Source organism: Urocampus carinirostris, chromosome 10 (assembly GCF_059441175.1).
Source record: "Urocampus carinirostris isolate Australia breed hairy pipefish chromosome 10, RoL_Ucar_1.0, whole genome shotgun sequence".
Classification (NCBI taxonomy): Eukaryota; Metazoa; Chordata; class Actinopteri; order Syngnathiformes; family Syngnathidae; genus Urocampus; species Urocampus carinirostris.
This window is the reverse complement of record NC_142358.1, coordinates 32,889,540-32,911,974: the sequence shown is the minus strand read 5'-3', so window position 1 is coordinate 32,911,974 and position 22,435 is coordinate 32,889,540. Positions and strand designations below refer to the sequence as shown.

Sequence of the window (22,435 nt, the reverse complement as noted above, 5' to 3'; positions counted from 1 at the left end):
TTTTGAATAAAGGAGCGTAGGACGGTATCTATATGACAAAGTCCCTTTCCCAAACTGGGGAAGGCGACTTTAACGACGTAAGTTATAAGGAGGAAGATGAGCATGGTTTACCGTGATTTTCACAGGTACCGTTTTTTTTTTTTAACAGACCCGTTTCCTTGTGTTGCGAGCGTGTTTCTAGTAGCGTTTTGCTACCCTTCACAGGCACGGTTTGGGATGAAAGTTATAATATTATTATTAAAGTTTTGAAAACTCTCTCGGTGTACCGTCTTTCTTTGTAAATATGTGTAACCATGTATAATATGTATTTGCAACTCTATATTTTTGTAATGTATTTATTTTAGAGACTTATTCTGATATCTTTTCCATGGGCGAATCAAAAAGAAGGGGCGAATACAACGGCGGCTGATGGGAAGTGGAGTAAAGGTGAGACGTGTTTGTGGACGCAGCGGAAAATAGTGGATATATACTGTATTTTTCCCACCCTTACCTTTGGAAATATACATTTTTTTCCCTTGGATTATTTTCATCGGGACCCGGACTCTGCAGGTCTGCGTCATATCTTAAGTACCAGTATCATTTTACGATCAATTTGCCGACTGTTGTTTCTGGACTGTATACTTCATATTCAGTTACAATTGCGGGACTCAAAGTCGGGTTTGGGTTAATTTCGTGATTGTGTTACATGTTTTAATAATAATAATAATAATAATAATTTCCTTGTATTGTCATTCTGTGTAACAATGTACACAGAACGAAATGTCGATTGCACCTGACCCGATGCAGCCGCAGCCAAGAGAGGGCGCCGCCGACCACTTTTTAAGTCTTAGGAATGACTCGGCCGGGGCGCGAACCCGAACCTCCCAGTCTCAAAGCGGGCGCCTTACGGCTTATATACAGGTGCAGCTTGTGTAAGTACAAAAGCGGTTATCCTTCTAAAATTAGGTGGGTGCGGCTTATATTCAGGTGCGCTCTATAGTCCGGAATTTACGGTAGTAAGAGTGAGTCATCCATTAGTATAAGCAACAAATAGGGCCTTGGGTGAGGTATGCTATGTTATGCTGGACTGGGTTGAGTGTACTTTGATGTTAATTTGTATATTTTGATAACACGAGGTGCGTTGTTTTGGAAGGTACAGTTATGGCGATTTGTTAATTGATTCTTGAAAAGTACCAATTGATGGCAATATTATGTTGTATTTAAATGTGAAAGGGATCTCACTTGATTTAGTGAGACTTGCTCAATAAATGAACCTTAATGCTAACAATTAAATTGTGTTCTGTGAGACTCAGCTGAGGTAAAACAACAAAAAACAAAAATATATAAAACAAATGTCTAACACCAACTGGCGCTAGCCCGTCCACCTGGGTCCCGTTACACAGACATTTACATTTTTCCAGTATAAGATATGTTTTTGGGTAATTTCAACTTATGTACGCCATACAATTTTTATAAAAAAAAAAAAAAAAAGAAGGATATCGTCCTGCCCACTTTGGTTTTAATCCGCATCGCTTCTGGCCTCCTTCAACATCTGCAAAAAGCTCCTGAAAATATTCTATGAGACAGTAGTGGCAAGCGCCCTCTTCTATGCGGCAGCGTGTTGGGGAGGCAGCGTCAAGAAGAAGGATGCCTCTCGTCTCAATAAACTGGCTAGGAAAGCGAGCTCTGTTGTGGGCAAAGAGCTGGACAGCCTAACAACAGTAGCTGAGAGACGAGCACTGAAAAAGCTGAGGTCAATCATGGACAATCCATCGCATCCACTACACAGCATTATCTCCAGACAGAAGAGCAGTTTCAGCGACAGACTGCTGTCCCTGTCTTGTACTACGGACAGACTGAAGAGATCTTTTCTTCCTCATGCCATGAGGCTCTTTAACTCCACCCGGCAGAGTAAAGGCCCACATTAAACCACACCAGCTAGATTGGATATTACCGAATCTTACTGCAATATGTATTCTGTGAAGCACTATTTAGTTACTCTATATAACACGCTACAGTGGGCATTTGCACGTCACACTGGGTATTTGTATATTGTATTCTTTTGGCTTTATTATTGTACTGTTCTCAGCTCGGGGATGCTGCTGAATTTCCCTTCGGGGATGAATAAAGTATCTATCTATCTATCTATCTATCTATCTATCTATCTATCTATCTATCTATCTATCTATCTAGACAACAATGCCATCGTAAATTAGATGTTTGCAGTATTCTGAATATACTGTATTGCTATGAGTAAATGGGTGCCCCGTTGTGTTTCTAAGGTTTGTTATCGATAAACAAGGGGAGTCACAACCAATAATTTGTGAAACAATCGGCCAAGGTTGACACGTATGAGATCAAGAGACTATTGATGATACGTAAACCCTTAATGTACAGTTACTGTACACATTAAAGTTACTGTACCTTTAAGCGAATGTACACACAAAACATTTTTTACGGCACTTTTTGGTGAGAGGTGCACCATTAGGGGTGAGCAGTCATAAAGGGTGACTGGTCTCTGGCGGTCTCTAGTGGTAGCCTTTGGGAATGCTCGTAACCTGGATTTTCCGTGATATGCGGAGACAATACTTCTTCCAAATGAAATTCGTATATCAAAATTATCTTCTTTAAAGGTGCTCATCTAAATAGGTACCACTGTACTAAACAATAATAATACTAATAATAATAATGATCATAATAACTATTAATATTCATTAAAACAAATAATGGGCAAAATCACATAAGAAATGATAACAATTCAACTAGTAAACGTCTCAGATAATAATGATAATAATAATGATGTGATTATTCATTGGATAATGGTAAGAAAAGCAACCTCTGAGTCTTTTCAGTCTTTGCTCCCTCCTTCTCCTCTTGAGCACCATCAGCATAATGAAGACGAGGACAGCCACCACGAGGATGGAAGTGATGGTCACCACCATCTTCAGACCTCCGCTGCCGGACATGTTGTCCGAGATTGGATCACCAGTTTTCAGCAGAGGAGGGATGGTACCTTGAAAAATACAAAAAGAGAACATTTAACAAGGGTTTACAGCATGGGTCGGGAACCTTTTTGACTCCGAAATCCATAAAAGCAAAATATTTTGATTATATTTTGGGAAAGAGCCATTCAACAAAACCGCTAAACGCGCTCTACGGAAAAAAAGCTTATTATTCAGCACATTTTATTTCACCGTGTGATATTTAAGTCAAGTCAAGTCAAGTCATTTTTATTTGTATAGCCCTTAATCACAAAGAGTCTCAAAGGGCTGCACAGGTTATAACACAGACTATTTTTCAGAATATTATTATATCATCCCCTGATCTGGAACCAACATGAGGGCAAGGAAAAACTCAAAAACCTCAACATGAGGAAAGTGAGAAAACATTTATAAAATAAGGATAATGCACTGTTGAGACATCTTGTGATGAAATCCACATAAAAAACTGTAAAGTATGCCAAAGAGCAGTTTGATTTGGTGAGCGGTGAGCGCAAGCATTCCCTCTTCCCTCGCCCTGCGCCGTCTGCGCCGAAATTAAAAATGCTGGATCATCTTTTGCAGAATTTTGAGACAAAATAACTGCCTTCACCTGGTTTTGAAAACACTATTTAGAAAAATAAAAAAATGGCCAAAATCAGCCTAAACGATTTTAAGTAATTGCGGGAGGGAGAGAAGTTTGAAGTGGTATATTTGTTGATACTTGGGACACAGTGTTTTATGTTCAGCCCTTTGAAACTTCTTGTTATTGAGGACTATACAAATAACCTGACTTATATCCATCCATTATCTGCACCGCTTATCCTCAGTAGCGGAGCAGGAGCCCATCTCAGTTAAATTGTGTCGTGTGAGACTGACATTTATCATCTGGGAACACACTTACTGTGGGAATGATAATATGTGAAAATGTGTGTAAAGGTTGTTTGTGATGTCTGTAAACTTTACAAAAAGTGAAATAGTAAGAGTGAGTCAGCCATTAGCTTAAGAAACAAATAGGGCCTTGGGAGAGGTGTGCTATGCTATGCTGGACCGGGCAGTGAGCAGAGGACGCCATCAACTGGTTGCCAGCTAGTCTCAGAGCACACAGAGACAAACAAGTCACTCATACGCTCATTCATACCGAGGGACAATTCAGAGTCATCAATTAACCTGCCATGCATGTTTTTGGAACGTTGGAGGAAACCAGAATGCCTGGAGGAAACTCACACAAGCGCGGGGAGAACATGCAAACCCTGGGCAGAATGGCAGAAGACGTGCCAACCCCTCAGCCGCCATGACCTGACTTGAATAAAATATCATGAACCTCTACAATGGTAAATATCCATTCATCCATTATCAGCACTGCTTATCCTCAGTAGGGTCACGGGGTGCTCGGGCCCATCCCAGATATCTTCGGGCAGGAGGCAGGGGACACCCTGAACTGTCAGACACTCAGTCGCAGGGCGGACAGAGACAGACAAGTCACTCGATCATTGACGCCTTGGGACAATTTGGACTGGCTAATTAACAGAGTTGAATGTCTGTGGAATGTGGGAGGTAACCGGAGTGCCCCACGCAGGCATGGGAGAACATGCAAACTCCACACGGGGAGGCTACTCTAGCTGGACTTGAACCCTAAACCGGTGCACCGTGGGGCTGTGCACTAACCACCCATCCGCCGTGATGCCCAGTGGTAAATATAATTCACTTAAATTGTCTTGTGACCAAACTTTAGATTATGAGATTGATTACAAGGTTTTTCATCTCCTCTCTTTATAAAAATATTTATAAACTGATGTGATGCTCCGAAACCGGGAAAAGCTCAATATATAACTCGTTTCTAAGGATTAATTTATCGATTGAATAATGATTTAAATTATGTATTGACCTGAGTTTGCCCCATTGTTGTCTGATGTTCATAAATTGAGAAGAAAACAATAGAATAGAATGTACTGCCTTTACTGCACTTACATTAAGCATCTCAAAACAAAGAGACATTTGTCCTCCTTTACAGAGAAGACATTTTGCCTAAATCGGCGTGAGACCCGCCTTGACTATTTGCTTTTATTCCGGCAGCTGAGCTGTCAAACTGACAAGCTCCCCCACAAAAATCATATTTGCCCACATGCAGAGAAAAGCACATCCTCGCTCCCATGCACCATCTTGACAGGACGCTTCAAATCTTCCAGCAAAAGCCCTCGGAGTAAATTAATGAGTAGCGTGGAGTGAGGCACTTCCTTCGCCTCCTGCCTGTCTGCCTTAAAAAAGGTCCTTTCAGTGTGAATGGCGTCTGTTTCACAATAGAGCTATACAAATCGATAAACAGAGCTGCTTTTTCTCGCGCTGATGATTTTGAAATTACTCAGGAAGACGTATAACTGTTTACAGCAAAGACATGTGTATATATATCACTCTCCTCAGGTGTAGTTCCAGCGGCTTTTAAGTCCGCTGTTATTAAACCTACACTGAAACGACCCAACCTTGATCCAGAAAGCTTATGTAATTATAGACCTGTGTCAAATCTACTGTTTCTTTCTATAATTACTTGAAAAAGTTGTGGCACAGCAGCTGAATGATTTTATATCCAAGAACAATCTTTTTGAATCAATGCAATCAAGATTCAGGGCTAAGCACTCTACTGAGACAGCCCCGATTAAGGTAACCAATGATCTTCGACAGGCAATGGACTCCGTCACTTCATCACTCTTGCTGCTGCTGGACTTTAGTGCTGCCTTTGACACAGTGGACCGTAATATCTTGCTAGGCTGGTTGGAAAAATGGATTGGTCTCTCAGGAACTGTCCTCTTATGGTTCAGATCCTACTTCACAGATAGGACGCACTGTGTTAAATATGGTGAAATGACATCTGAGCACTTTAGTGTTACCTGTGATGTTCCACAGAGTTCAGTACCTGGCCCCCTTCTTTGCAGCATTTACATGCTTCCATTAGGTGATATTATTCGCAAGTATAATATTCATTGCAAAGCAGATGACACTCAACTATATCTTCCGATGGAGGAATCTGCCACACTAAACTGTGGAAATTTGAGGCTTGCCTCACAGATATAAAAGAATGGATGTCACTCAACTTCTTGCGCCTTAACTCTGAAAAGACCGAAATGTTAGTCATTGGTCCACCTTAATGCTGTGACTGGTTCTCAAAAACTGCTCTGAACATTGACAAATGTAATATTACCCTGAGTGAATCAGTCAAAAATTTAGGCATCATGTTTGACCTTTCAAACACACGTTAAGAATATTGCTAGAACAGCTTTTTTCCATCTTTGCAACATTGCTAAAATTCGCCCTATGCTGTCTCAGTCAGATGCGGCGCTTTCACCTCGTACAAAATGCTGCATCGAGGCTTTTGACTAAAAGTTTGATCACCTTACCCCGATTTTAGCTACCTGCATTGGCTCCCTGTTAGCTTAAGATGTGATTTTAAGGTTCTGTTGGGAGTATACACAATCATGCATGGAATTGCTCCCTCATATCTTTCGGATTAAATTTCCCCCTATGTTCTGGTCCGGAGCCTTCGCTATGAAAATGCTGGTCTACTAGTGATCCCAAAAGCCAAGAAGAGATCCGCAGGTCCGAGAGCGTTCTGCATTCGGGCCCCGGTGCTGAGGAATGCTCTTCCCCCTGAGATTCAATCTGCAACCTCAGTAGAAATGTTTAAATCTAGGCTTAAAACACACTTCTGTTCTATAGCATATGAGTAACCTATATTTTATGTTGACAATATCTGTTTATTATTTGCCCTCGTGTAGGTTTTAGATCAGGGGATGGTGTAATAATAATCTGTGGTTTGAACTCATCTGTGGTCTGTGCAGCCCTTTGAGACTCTTTGTGATTAAGGGCGTCAGAAATAAACATGACTTGTCTTGACTTGACATGTAGACCTTAAATGTTTTAAGTGGTTCAAAAGTGACCTTTTGACTTTTTCGACCAACTGCCCAATAGCAATCTATGATGATTATGTCAGAGTATTCTAAGGAATATCAGTTTTTTGTTACTTTACACTGTTGTTTCTTCAAATATTCAAGTTTTTTTACAAAATTCCAAAAACTTGTATGTCAGGTCGACCAAATTGAACATTAGTGTAAACAGTGGCCATTTTAGGTTCAGAGCTTCTGTTTTTTTTCATCTCACTTAAACTGGTTTAGGGTCATTCAACTCAGAAGTGTCTCATTTGTGAAAATCACATTGCACTTCAAACTGATCCACTAGGTGGCAATCATCCATCCATTATCTGCACCGCTTCTCCTCAGTAGGGTCACGAGGGGGCTAGAACCCATCTCAGCTGTCTTCAGGCAGTGGGCAGGGGACACCCTGAACTGGTTGCCAGCCAGTCGTAGGGTACACAGACAACTTGCTCGCTCATTCACATTTAGGGACAATTTGGACTGGCCATTGACCTGATATGCAGGTTTTTGGAATGTGTGAGGAAACCGGAGTGCCCAGAGGAAAGCTACACAAGCACGGGGAGAACATGCAAACTCCGCACAGGAAAGCTCGTAGCTGGATATGATCCCATGACCTTAGAACTGTGCCGTGGACGCTGTAACCACTCATCCCACGCCAGTGCCTTATAGTCCTTAATTTATAGTAAACACTGTTACTCAATCCCTTTTATATTTTTCCACAATAAAGCATTTGAACTCACTTCCATCAGCATTGAGAGTGGCAAATATGAGCTTCTTTTCTGCAGAGCCAGCACTGTTGATGACCTTCATTTGCAAGTCGTACCAGGTGGCCTCCTGAAGGTCGTACAGGATGTAGCTCTTGGTCAGAGATGTTCGCTGTGCCGTGGTCCAAGTGGCCGAGTCCACCGCTTTGTACTCAAGTATGAAGGAAGTTATTGGACAACCGCCATTGTTCCAGCCCACCAGGTTGAGTCTAGCCCGCGTAGTATTGATGCTGGTGAAAAGTTCGTGTTCTTTGGCAAACTGCGGTTCTGAGGAGAACACAAAACGGATGGTAGAGCGGAACCCGACTTTGGACTCAATCAGCACAATTCATATTATCGATCGGTTGTACCTTTCCCGTGAGTTTTAGCTTCGATGATTTCACTGATTCGACCCGGTCCGACGGCGTTCTGGGCTGTCAAGGTGAATTTATACCAGGTACCGCACTTTAAGTTCTCCAGACGGTAGAAACGCTCGCTGGGGCTTATGGGAAAACTGCCCCACTGCTCGCTGTTGTCTTCTGAGTACTGCAGGATGTATCCTGCCGTTGAAAAGATGACACAATATGGATATTACATGATACAATAGTTTTTTTCTTGCGTTCTATTAATTTTTCACATTTTTGTTTATCTTATTTTATTCTTTTAAGTATTATATTTCATGTTTAGCCTTAAAACCAGGTCTAATCTCATGGTAGACAATGTTCACTACATTGTTGTCAATGACAAAGAGAATGATCATTTTTATTCTAAAATACATCATAAATACATTTGAATTTATAATATTACATAATAATAAATAATATTTATTAATAGTATCATTATATTTACTATATTTAAAGTGTATACCATAATAATAACAAATAAATGACAGCAATTCCAATGTATTACAAATCCAGTATACTTTCTGATATATATTTAATGTAGTTGTAATAGATTTTATATGTATTATATAATACAATAAATATATTTTTTAATTCCTAACAATCTGTCTGTCTTATTTTTTTCATTTAAGTCTTTTACTACATTTTTATCGATCAGAATAAAGACAATTCTTATTTTAATTTAAAAAATACATCATAAAAAGAAAATAATTCATAATAAATATCAGAATTATAATATATTACAATATATATATATATATATATATATATATATATATATATATATATATATATATGGAGGTATATTAAACAACAAATACCGAATATATTTAAATAATTGCTAGTGATACTCACTGAGTGAGATCTTATCAGGTTTTCATGCAAAAAATTACAGATGTTTAAAGAAACTGCCAATTTTCAAGAAATGTAAAGGTACATTTCTCTTTCATAAAGATCTGCAGATTGTTTTGTTCATAAACTGCTTATGGCATCTACATTCTACATTGAAAATGAAGAGCAAGGGTGTCTTCACCTCTGATAGAGCTGCCGCCATTGTCTCCCGGTATCCATGACAACGTGATGGAAGTGGTGGTGGTCTTTGTTACTGTGAGACGTGGTTGATCAGGAGGCACTGAGGGAAGGGACATAAAGAAATAAGGAAACCTTAATGCACTGCAACGTGAGGCTATTTTCTTGCTAGATTTGAACTTGATCCCCCCACCCCCAAATTGGTTGGAATTCCTTATCTGAAGTTTGAGCTCTCTCCTGTTCTCCTTGCAAGTTCATAATCCATTGATGTATTCTCTTATCAGTTTACTTATTAAAAATGATTGTTTTAATAAATAGGTAAATTAAATAAAATATATTTTTAATAAGGGCAGCTCGGCGGCACAGTGGTTAGCGTGTGTGCGGCACAGTTCTAAGGTCTTGGGAACCTCCTGTGTGGGTTCAAATCCAGCTACCGGACTTACTATGCGGAGTTTGTATGTTTTAATTAATCATACTGTTCTGTGTCATTTTATAACATTTAACATTTTTGGTTAACGGTGTGTCGCAAAATTTTTCCAATGTAAAAAACATGCCCTGGCTCAAAAAAGGTTGAAAAACACTGGTCTGGAGAGTGATGGGCACCAGCAGGCTGTACTTTCCCAAGACACACCACAGGAAATGGTGCCCCTACGACCTTAGTCCAACCAACCAACCAACCAACTAATAATTCTTGAATAAATAAACATCTTGAATAATAAGAATAATATTTAAAATGAGCAAATCATTAAGCAATTAACATCAGAAAGGTGAATCTGTCCCTCTTGTAAAAATCTAATTTTCCACCTAACTTTGGGATGTATAGTACGATATCCCAATATGGATATGTATCATTTCCCACAAAATAGTCATGATTAAGGCTTGCCTTGAACTTGCAGGTTGAGCGTGATCTCATCTGATCCCCAGTTGTTGCTAGCCACACAACTGTAGTTGCCGGAATCCTCGGCTTTCACCGTGCGGATGATGAAGCTTCCGTTGGCGTGGACGCTCCTTCGGCCATCCACAAGGACTGATGTGGGGGTCCCATTGGTACTGCAAAAAAAAATAAAAAATCAAGAATCATAGAAACTATACATATACATATTACTATCTGATGAGTTCATTATGTTTTTAACATTAGACACCTGTAAAGGAGATTGCTAGTTCCTTATTTTGACAACTATCCCTCACTGTTGTTTGTTATTTTAACTAGTATGCACTGCACTTATTCTCACTATACCTTTAAAGTGGATTTGATTTTTGTGACAAATTTGGGCTCATTCTGACACAAATTGGACAAGGGAATACTGCTTGAAAAATACTGTACTGTACTACTCTGTGTTGTGCACAGGGTTTTTGTAGGGTTACTTTAACTTGATTACTATCAATTTGTTTTGGATTACTCCAATACCAAATATACTAATTAAAGACAAAAGAAACTAAACATGAATAAAATTACTAAATTTTGTGCATTCTTGGGGAGTAACAAAATACATGGAACGGCAAAAATGATATTGGCAAGCTGTTTGGATTTATTTTAATGTTGTTTCTGTCGCAATTTATCTTAGTTTTGCCGGAGATCAAAGAGATCAAAGCCAGGAGAGAAAGCTTACCACGTGTTGTGAGTCATCATTTTATTCATATTTAGTTTCATTTGTCTTGTATTAGCATATTTGGTATTGGAGTAATCCAACAGTAATTGAAAGTAATCAAGAAAAAGTAACCCTACCCAACCCTGTGTACTGTACTACTCTTTGTTGTGCATATGTTCAAATCAGAGCGGGCCCAAGGCATAAGCAAGCAAAGCAGCTGCTTAGGGCCCCGCAACCACTAGGGGGCCCCCAAGACTGGCTACACTTATTGGTGCCGACATTGTCACTTTGCGTGTCCAATCTCATCTCATCTCATCTCATCAGCTGCACCGCTTATCCTCAGTAGGGTCGCGGGGGTGCTGGAGCCCATCCCAGCAATCATCGGGCAGTGGGCAGGGGACACCCTGAACTCGTTGCCAGCCAATCGCAGGCAATACTTAAAAAAAAAATACTACACAATAACTACAAAACTAAATAGCAAATGTAGTGCTTAAAAACAGAGACCTTATAAATTATTTTGCTTTGAATTACTACAAAAATTCTACTACAGTAATACTATCTTACAAAATACTACAAAAAGACAACTATAGTAATAATACAAAAATTAGATGTGTGACAAAATACTACTATGGAAATATTACAAAAAAATCTAACACAAATACTACTACAATACTGCCTAGGAAATACATCAATTATACTTCAACTACAATAATAAAACCATACTAATACATAATAGTATAATATAAAAAAGTACTAGTGAAATATTACGACAAAAACACTACTACAAGATGATTACAACAGAAACTGCAAATTACACTTATACTACAAAAATTCTCCCACGGAAATATCGCAAAAATACTACAAAAATAAAACTACAGTGACACTATTCCACAAAAATTACAGAAATACCCCAGATATCCAACAGACATTCTAATATGGATATCCTACAAAAATGTAAAAAAAAAAATCAAAAAATACTACAATCATAAAACTACTGTATTGATACAAAAATACTACGAAAAATATTACAAATAAACCACAAAAACTACTTCAAAATACAACAAAAGTACTACAGAAATACTAAAAAAATACTACTATGGAAATATTACATAATAATCACTTCAGAAATACTACACAAATAGTACAAATACATAACTACAGTGACACTACAGAAAAACTGCAGAACTTCAATAAAAATCAGACTTCAGAAATACAAAAAAACACACAAAAAACCAACATTAATACTTCAAAACTAAATAACAAATGATTAGTCCATTTAAAAAGAAGTATATTATGTCACATGCGGCCCCTGACTCCATATAGTTGCCCACCCTTGAGTAGAACATGGAATGAGTACTAGTAGGTATGCAAATGATCAAGTAATAGGGCCCCCAAATCTAATTTTGCTTAAGGCCCCATAAAGTCTTGTGCCGGTCCTTGTTCAAAATAAATGTTAATTCGACATCGTCTAAAAGTACTGAGTGTACGTGTATGCTGACATACTTTCCCTTGAGCCACTTGATCGTGGGAGGAGGGTCACCGACAGATTTGCACGGCAGGACGATGTCCTTCATCCAAGGAGTGGTCACGGTACCGTTAAAGGTTAAAATTCTGGCCGGAGCTAAACACAATACACAAGTAGCGACAAGAAAAACATCAGGAGAAGGATGCAAGGGACGCAGTGGATTCTAGGTCGACTGTACCTTTAGCGAGAGGCTCCACGGTGATCTTTTCACTGTTGTTGCCGTGTCCGGCAGCTGTCACGGCCACCACCCAGATGCTGTACTGCCTGTTTCGAGCCAGATTGGTGATCCTGTAGAAATATGCGTCGGGAGAGGCCTCAAACTCGCTCATCACCTGCAAATTGGAGAAGCAGAGAAATTACTGTATCACTGCAAAGATGCAGGATTATTACCGTATTTTCCGGATTATAAGGCTGCCTAAAAAAAACATAAATTTGAGAATGCGCCTTACAACCAATATTCCCTCTAATTTTCCACGGGTCTGAGCGTTTACACAACGCTTGAAACAACAGTGAGCAACCATAATGACTTTGCACCAAATGCAATATTGCACAACCCTTACGATACCAACGGTATCACGACAACACTGTATGTAACATCCCACATGCCGACATTTCTTGTGTAAATACCATATAAATTATAACTATAGCCTTATCCCCCTTGTTTTATAACCTTATCCTCTCTGTTCCTTTATCTTCTTGGCTCATACCTCACTGTGAATGTGTAAAACTGGAGTGTCATGCCCAATTTCGTTGTCACAATATGTTAACCCATTTTGTAACAATGACAATAAAGGTATATTCTATTCTATTCTATTCTATAACCCCAAGTGTGGAAAGATAATTCATTATCAAACATGTTCAAAACTTGACATCAAGTTACATTTTGCTGAGTTTCCGGCAATGAAAAAATATTTTTCACTTTTGAATGAATTGCCTTATGTACTATTGCAAAGGTTGTACGGCCTACAAACATGGTTTGTTCTTACAATTCTTTCACAAGATATCCATTTCTTTTTATTTCCTGACATATTTTGTCACATAATATTAAGATTTTTGGGGGCTTATTTAGTCGGTTGTAAGATACAGAACTGTACTTAATCACATTTTTGAGTAGAAGTACAATGTTGGCAACAATATTCACTTGATATAATTGGAAATTATTTGAATGCAACACAAACTTTTTCTTCTTTTTTCCGTGTTTTTTTCTACTTTTTAAAAATTCCTTTGTGTTTATTTTTTCCGAGCTGTTAATTTTTTCTTTTTGTTCTCGATTTACTTTTTTCCAACATTTCTTTCTTTTCTTTTTTTCTGGCTTTTTTCTAAATTTTTCTTTCTTTTTTTCTCTTCCTTTTGTTTCTTTTTTTTTCTCAGCTTTTCACTACTTTTTCATTTTGGTATTTATTTCTTTTTTGTCCATTGTGTGCATAATTTTACATAATATTTGGTCATGTTGGGATTAAAGAAGCAAAAACAACCTGAAGAGCCGTTTAGGACCCGAAAGAGTCGGTACCTTTTAGTGAGCCGAGCCAAAGAAGCCGGTTCTCGACAAACTTTACTAACTTTACTTAACTTCGTTCTACTTTGACTCAACTTCAAAATACCGCATTTAGGACACAACGTCAGGGGAACCCGTGTATTTTGACCTTCATGCACTGTAACTTTGACTTAAGTCTCTTCTTAATTAATAATTTTGAGCCCTCATTTTTGTGCGCTGGCTAGATTTTCTTGCGCGCTGAGAATGTGCCAGCAGTGCGCAATCGCGCACGTGCGCAGCTTAGAGGGGACACTGCTTATAACCCTGGTAACGACAGAAGATATTGACTGTTCAACCCAGGGGTGGGCAAACTTTTGGAGAAGTAGTTGCAACGGGTTGAAAAAAATAGCAAAACCATGATAATGGAAAACCCAAAGAGTAAGACTGAGTCCAGATGGAGACTTCTGTCAGCTTTTTGTGGGGGCATTTTTCACATCTAGGGTAACCTAACTGACTGCCTGTGAAAGATGGTGGTCAAATATGTACTCCTCCCACTTTTCTTGGGTGGACAGACACACAAACAGAAAAATGTGGCCGGCTACTTTAATGTTTGGGACATTGGAGACAACTGTGCCACAGAATCAACATTTTTTATTATTTTTTCCCCAAACGTTATATACTTATTGCAGTTAATTTTCTAACATTTGGAGGCCCAGATTAAAATGCCTGACAGCCAAATCCTTGGTTTAACCAATCAGAATGCAGAACAAAATGTACCATGCAAAACAGTGTTTCTTGCCCTTAGTAAAAAGTATCTGATACTAGGATTAAATCAAATCTTTTTACCCAGATTTTACATAGCATTGTGGGTCTAGTGATTAGGTGTCGGTGCTCCCACCGCTGCAACCCGGGTTCGGTTCCGGTTGAATACAGCATTTTGTGTTTTTGGTTAGCGACACTTACAGTGGAACCTCTGTTTTCGAACGCCTCTCAGTTCGAACAAATGGGAGTCCGACCAAAAATTATGAGAAATTTTTGCTTTGCTGTTCGGTCCAAAAATCGGAGTTCGAACGCCGCTGATGCGTGAGTGTGTACGCTAGGGTGCGATGCTGAGCGGCGTACGGGTGTTTTAGCCCCTTATTATGCCTCCGAAGAAAGTCAGTGCAAGCAGCAAAGTTGCTACAGGTGAAAAAAGAAAAGTAGTGCGTACAACTATTGCATTTAAGAAAGAAATAATAGCAAAATATGAAGGAGGTGTGCGAGTGTCTGATCTTGCTAGGGAATACAGCATGGCCAAATCTACGATCAGTACGATACTAAAGAATTTGGAGGCTGTGAAATCTAGTGATGTGGCTAAGGGAGTGAGTGCTATAAGCAAGCAACGGCCGCAAGTTTTGGAAGAGGTTGAAAAACTTTTGATGATTTTCCTCTCCCCACGGTCCACCTGCGCCTTCTGCTGACCACCACAAAGGTAAGAAATCCTATTCATAATTCTTTTCTTTATCCTTTTTTTTATTCTCACACGTTCATGTTAGCGTAATTACGGAAGATTACGATAACGCGAACGTACGATTAGCCTGGGTTAGCTTTACGTTAAACATTCAAGGTAAACATTCAGGGTGTTGGAACGGATTAAAACGATTTACATTATTTTTAATAGGAAAAAGGATTTCGGTGATCGAACAAATCGGTTTTCGAACAGGGTTCTGGAACGGATTATGGTCGAGAACCGAGGTTCCACTGTATTGTCGATCGCAGGGCACACAGAGACAGACAACTCACTCGCTCTTTCACACCTAGGGACAATTTTGACTGGCCAATTAACCTGACATGCATGTTTTTGGAATGTGGGAGGAAACCGGAGTGCCCGGAGGAAACCCACGCAAGCACGGGGAGAACATGCAAACTCTGCACAGTAGGATTCGATCCCATGGCCTCAGAACAGCTGTTTTATCAATATGTTTATTTATTTTAGGCATATATTTATAATTATAAATTTGGTCTTATATATGGCGGGATCCGTCCAGGATAGTGGGCAACCCGTCTGCACAGATAAATAACCAGATTGATGCATTACGGCGTGAGAGGATCGATCCTGTGGAACACAAACACTATTACCATCGGATGCAGGTTCGAGCAGAAGACGATGTATTTCCTGATGATGCCGTTGAGCTTCAGAGGAGGCAGCCAGGAGACAAAAACCACGGAACTGCTGGAGGCGGCCGCCTTTACACCTGCCGGGGGACCAGGAACTAGGAGGACACAATGAAGTCAGAATAAGGGTGCAATAGTATGGGGGGGGCACTATCGACTAGCACACAGGTGTCAAACAGGCGGCCCGTGGGCCAGATCAGGCCCACTAAGGGATTGAATCCGGCCCGCGAGACAACACTCAGAGAAGCTCAAGAGAAAAAGAAGCTGCAGGTTGAAATATGTCCACTTGATGTTGCCAAAGCCAGGAGCCTCTCACAAAGACACTGTACTTGTATTTCTCTCTCTCTTTCTCTCTCTCTTCTCTCTCTCTCTCTCTCTCTCTCTCTCTCTCTCTCTCTCTCTCTCTCTCTCTCTCTCTCTCTCTCTCTCTCTCTCTCTCTCTCTCTCTCTCTCTCTCTCTCTCTCTCTCTCTCTCTCTCTCTCTCTCTCTCTCTCTCTCTTTCTTTTCCACCCCTTTTCTCCCACTCTGTCTCTGTCTCTCTCACTCTCTGTGTCTCTATTTTTCTCTTCCTTTGTTGCTCTTTGTCTCTTTCTCTCTCTGTGTCTTTTAACCTCTTTTGCTCTAACTTCCTTTTTTCCTTTTCTCTCTTTTCTCTTTCTCTCTTCATACCCATCGCGCTTTCTTTTCTCTTTTATCTCCTCCTGTCTTTCTATTTCACTTTGGATTTCTTTCTTCCTCTCCCTTTCTTTCCCCCCTCTCTCACGACTTTTTATCTTTTGTTTCTCACGCTCTCTCCCTCTCTCTCTTTTTCTTTGTCCCGCCCTCTCTCCTTTTCCCTCCCTCTTTCTCTTATTTCTTTATCTCTTTTTCCTTCTCTTTAATCTACTACTCCGGCCCCCGACAGAATGTTTGTTCTATTGTGTGGCCCCCGAGTTAAAACGAGTTTGACACCCGTGGACTAGCATGTTTCCATGTAATGGTGCAATGCAGATACAAGAAGAATACAAAAAAATGGGTGATTCTTTTCTACGCATACCATCCTCTTTGGTCCGCACGTAGATCTGTTCACTGCGCACACCATCTCCAGCGTTTGTGAAGGCTAACACCTGAATGCTGTAGTTGGTGTACTTCTCCAGACCATCTAGCTCCAAAGACGGCTGACCAGTGGTTACGTTCCTGATTTCACCGAGTTCTAGAAGATCGGGGGTGATTGGAATAAAGAAAGAGAATTAGAGAATTGATTTCACGTTTGGGGCAGCACGGCAGCGCAGTGGTTAGCGCTTGTGGGGCACAGTTCATGTCATGGGAACCTGTCGTGGGTTCAAATCCAGCTCCAGACTTCCTGTGCGGAGTTTGTATGTTCTCCCCGTGCTTGCGTGGGTTTCCTCCAGGCACTCCGGTTTCCTCCCACATTCCAAAGACATGCATTTCAGGTGAATTGGCCGGTCTAAATTGTCCCTAGGTGTGAATGAGCGAGCGAGTGAGTTGTCTGTCCCCGTGTGCCCTGCGATTGGCTGGCAACCAGTTCAGGGTGTCCCCTGCCCACTGCCTGGAGATGGCTGGGATGGGCTCCAGCCCCCCGCGACCCTAATGAGGATAAGCGGTACGGCTAATGAGATGAGATGAGAGATGAGATTTCACGTTTGTGTGATGTATGAGTGAATGAAAACAACTTTATTTCAACATGAGAGAACATAAAAAAACAAAACAAGAAGGCAAGAACATCTTAACGTAACATGTTTGAAAATGAGAAGGAAGAAACATATGCTTATGTAATCCAACCCTCTATTTGAGGAATAGTGTCCCACAGATCCAGTATTTTCACACACCAAACCACCTCATATTATAAGACACAATAGAAAAAAATATTAATACTACTACCACTAGGAATATTAATAATCCTCAAGTAGATATCAAGTGTATAAATGATCAGTGAAAAATACCTAGTGAGCCTCAAACCCCTTCAATTTCCCTGTACCCTGTGAAAACCGTGCACCCAAAACGTTTCGCAGATTTATTCCACAATATTAATTGAAAACATTTTTTATGGTTTTGGGACACAAAGTTGTTTTATAATATTTGCTCCCTCTGTTAAAAAAAAAACAGTTTCGGGATTATAATTTGAGGAGAGCAATAATCTCAATGTAAAGGGCTTTGGTGAGCAATAGGTTGACTTTGATCCTGAAACATCACAGATTTTGACAATTATTAATAATTAAACAAATGATGTATACTAAATTATTTAATTGCATTAAAATGTTGAAGAAATAAATGTTTCTACATCACAGATCTTGGCCATCATGGGTTATTTTTAAAGGTGTTGTCTGTAACTTCAACATACAGTATTTTATTTGCTGACGTCATCTTCTGGCTGAAATCATAATTGCATCCTCTGTCAAGCTATTTGTATGAAGGGCGCTCGAACATGTCTCTCATAGATGTTCTCTTCTTTTCATATTTGTTGTTGTTTGGACTGTATTTGAAACAGTACTTTTCTTACTTTCACCATTTTCATCCTAGAATAATAACAAACCTCGAGCACGCGTGTAAAATCACTCTCCCTCCATCTCCCCGCTTCCTCTCCTGTAGCCTAACGCACTCCGTGGACGGAACACAGATGATAGAAGTAAGATCAAATGAGATACCCGCGGTGAGAACAATATGTAAAGGCTCTTTGAACTCAGCTGTACATTTCTAACACATTTTTGGTAGAGAAAATATTTATTCAAAACTTTTTAAGGACACCTCAAAGTACGCACATGACTTCCAATAGGCAATAAACGAGGATAATGGTATATTTGTTAAATTTCACATCACTATTCATCATTTTACTTTTAATATTCCGTCTAATCAGCCCTCCGCTTGTAGACGTCTTTTTTCTATTTAATCCTCGATCAATTTGACTTTGTCACCCCTGATTTATCCGAAAATGAAAAAGAGACAGCCTTCTTAAGATTTGCATTCAAGAAAACTTTAAGAAAAATACCGAAATCTTTATTTAAAATTCCCAGTTGATTATTTTTAATAAACCTGAACTGGAATTAAATTATCAAGAAAAAACGGATGAAAGAAATCAAACGAACCACTAGGGGGCCCCCAAGAGTGGTTCACTTTTTTGGTACCAGCATTGTCACTTGGGTGTCCACTCCAGAAAATACTTCTACAGAAATGCAGTAAAATATTACACATTAACTACAAAACTATCAAATATAGTGCTTAAAAACGGAGACCTCATATATTATTTTGCTTTCACTCTAAAAAAAATAATTAATTAAAATTACTAATAAAATTACTACAAAAATACTACTACAGTAATACTCTATTAGAGAATACTACTACTAAATTATTTACTCCCAAAATACTACAAGAAGACAACTCCAGTAATATTACGAACATACTAAAGATTATGACAAAATACTACAATGGAAATATTACAAAAATTCTACAAAAATACTACTAAAGTAATGCTTAGAAATACATCCATCATACTTCTACTGAAATACTAAAAAAAAATACCAATACATAATACTATAACATAAAAAACTACTAAAGAAATATTGATAAAAAATACCACTACAAGAGGTTTAAAACCGAAATACTGCAAACCTATAGTGATACTACAAAAACTCCCCCAACATAAAACTACAGTAACACTGTACTACAAAAACACTACAGATATACACCAAAGATTTACTTTCGAAATACAACAAAAGTATGACAGAAATACTAAAAAAAAAAAATACTACTATGGAAATACTGTGTAAAAATCACTTCAGAAATACTACAAAAATAGTACAAATTAAAACTTTAAAAAAAATTAATACTACCAAAAACTACATAACTTCAATAAAAATCCGATTTCAGAACTACTAAAAAACATTTTAAAAAACTAAATAACAAATGAAGTGCTTACAACAGGGATCCAACATACTATTTTTATACCTGTCAATCTGTACGGTTTTGCCGTACAAAGTACGTTTATTATGCATTTTAAGACGTGTACGACGTACGAGAAAATCTGTACGGAAAAACACACCGACTATCACGAAACGACAAATCAAGTCAAACGAGTTCGCCGCGGTAGCCTCTATCTCGGTATCCTTTTTTTCGTTGCAAACGAAGCGAGCGGTTTGATGTAGTGAAAGGAAGTCCGTCTATTTTTAGAGAACCGGCTCTCAAACAGCTCACTTGCTTTGATGCATTAAATTACTTGCATATTGCATATTGCACGAACCCTTACGATACCAAACTGTATGTAACATCCTTCATGCCGACATTTCTTGTGTAAATATTGTGTAAATTATAACTATAACCTTATCCTCCTTGTTTTATAACCTTAGCTTCTCTGTTCCTTTATCTTCTTGTTTTTTTACCTCACTATGAATGTTTGAAACTGGAGTGTCATGCCCAATTTCGTTGTCACAATATGTTAACCCATTTTGTAACAATGACAATAAAGGTATATTCTATTCTATTCTATTATATGATATTACGAATTATTATATTGTATAAAGAAGTTAAGAAAAAAATAAAGTATAAAAGGAGAAAAGGAAAAAAGACAGGTTTGTGGTTATCTCTTTAACCAGTATATTACCAACAATAATTGAATTCAGAAAATGAATTCATAATTTGAATAAGAAAATTTATTTTTCGACTTAATTATATTTGCATGTATTTTTTCCTTCTACAGTGAACGTCCAAGCTACTTAATTTTTGAATTTTTCTTATAATAAACCTCATTCATGTCGAGCAACTCAGTATCTCACAATAAAATGTTAATTACCAATATTTATGATATAACGAAACACATGTACAATATATATATATATATATATATATATAGGGCAGCACGGCGGCGCAGTGGTTAGCGCTTGTGCGGCACAGTTAATGTCTCGGGAACCTGTTGTGGGTTCAAATCCAGCTCCAGACTTCCTGTGCGGAGTTTGTATGTTCTCCCCGTGCTTGCGTGGGTTTCCTCCGGGCACTCCGGTTTCCTCCCACATTCCAAAAACATGCATTTCAGGTGAATTGGTCGGTCCAAATTGTCCCTAGGTGTGAATGAGCGAGCGAGTGAGTTGTCTGTCCCCGTGTGCCCTGCGATTGGCTGGCAACCAGTTCAGGGTGTCCCCTGCCCACTGCCTGGAGATGGCTGGGATGGGCTCCAGCCCCCCGCGACCCTAATGAGGATAAGCGGTACGGCTAATGAGAGATGAGAGATGAGATGTACAATATAACATGTTAAACTACATAAATAAACACGTTTGAAAAAAAAAATATGGTGTAAGATGATTTTGTATTTTGAAAGGGAAAATACAACATTTTGTAAGGGCATGGAGCCCTGGAGGTTGACAGCAAATTACCTCCATCAGGCAAGTTTGCCCAGTAGATGACTCTGTAGCCCTGCAGGTTTCCATTGAGAGCTTCTCTTGGAAGCTGAATCCAGGAAAGTGAGATCACCTCGGGGGATTTGGCCACCGCCAGTACATTTTCAGGAGGCCGGGATGGAACTAAACGAATAAACATATACATTAATCTCAACTCCAAACTGAATGCATAAACAAATATGAATATAAATCGCATTTTAGAGGATTTTTTTGTATGTTTTGTTTTGTATGTTTTGTGTCTTTCCCAATGAGTGATGTTGTTTTAAAACAATCCGCTTGGTGGCAGCATTGTACCAATTAAAACGCTGGGTAAAAGTACCGCATCAATCGTGGACAAGTTGGCCTGGAGAGTGATGGGCGCCACCAGGCTGTACTTCCCCAAGACACACCGTCAGAAATGGAGCTTCAACGACCCTAGTAGTCAAGGGATCTAACCCCCAACCCGAGACAAGTCATATTTAGTTGCATAGCCCGTATTCACTAAAAGTAAGTGCCATTATTACTTTGATAATCACCCTACTCTTTAATTGTTATAAATAAATATAATAATTTAATGAAGTATTTACTTGCTGAAAGTATTCTTTCTTATTAGTGTACTTTCCCAGAAATGCTCTATAATACTACCTTGAAGATTGTACTTGGAGTCCTTGTAACAAGTGTCTGTTAAGAGTTTCCTGTTCGATTTTTGCAAATACACAATCGTCTCTTAAAATACTACCGTTTGTTTTTTCCTTTTGAGGGGGTTTACACTCTGGGATAAGCTCCACCCCCCTTGCGACCCTACTGAGGGTAAGCAGTGCACATAATGGATGAATGTTTGTTGATACTATATCCATTGGTGTCAAGTGTAAAGAAGAGGCGAGCCATTTCATTTGAAATGAAATTGGAATAAGAAAGCTTGATGCGGTTGAGAAAATGGTTGGATCGCTTTTTTTCAGCCACTTTCTTTTACGGAGGAGAAAGTGACCTCACTGTTGAAGCTCATTCCAAAAGTAAATAAAACTTAACTTTATGTATCTTTATAGAGCATATTATTTTATAAAATGTTTATTTAATAGTTCAAAACCACACAGGTTACGTATACAAGCCTTAAGCATACTTATATAAACCTTAAACATACAAAATATAGCACTTGAAGCAACTTACGAACAAATCCAACTTGTTCGTAAGTAAGGCAGCGTCTGTACATAACATTGTTTTATCGCTTTTTTCTAAAAACTGTTTTAGCGCCCTCTGCCAGACCAAAGCGGTA

General features: G+C 39.0%; 1 protein-coding gene across 1 annotated transcript in view; it reads right to left on the bottom strand.

Annotated features, from left to right (window-relative positions):
• Positions 1-22,435, bottom strand: part of dscamb (Down syndrome cell adhesion molecule b) — a 254,521-nt gene that overhangs the window by 15,767 nt on the left and 216,319 nt on the right. Inside the window, exons 18-27 of the mRNA XM_088345171.1 lie at positions 21,160-21,306; positions 16,836-16,991; positions 15,757-15,896; positions 12,349-12,502; positions 12,149-12,266; positions 9,940-10,106; positions 9,061-9,159; positions 7,998-8,186; positions 7,624-7,914; positions 2,816-2,992 (exon numbers count right to left, since the gene is read on the bottom strand). Coding sequence (XP_088201297.1) covers positions 2,816-2,992; positions 7,624-7,914; positions 7,998-8,186; positions 9,061-9,159; positions 9,940-10,106; positions 12,149-12,266; positions 12,349-12,502; positions 15,757-15,896; positions 16,836-16,991; positions 21,160-21,306 — 1,638 coding nt within the window. The remainder of the gene's footprint in view (positions 1-2,815; positions 2,993-7,623; positions 7,915-7,997; positions 8,187-9,060; positions 9,160-9,939; positions 10,107-12,148; positions 12,267-12,348; positions 12,503-15,756; positions 15,897-16,835; positions 16,992-21,159; positions 21,307-22,435) is intronic.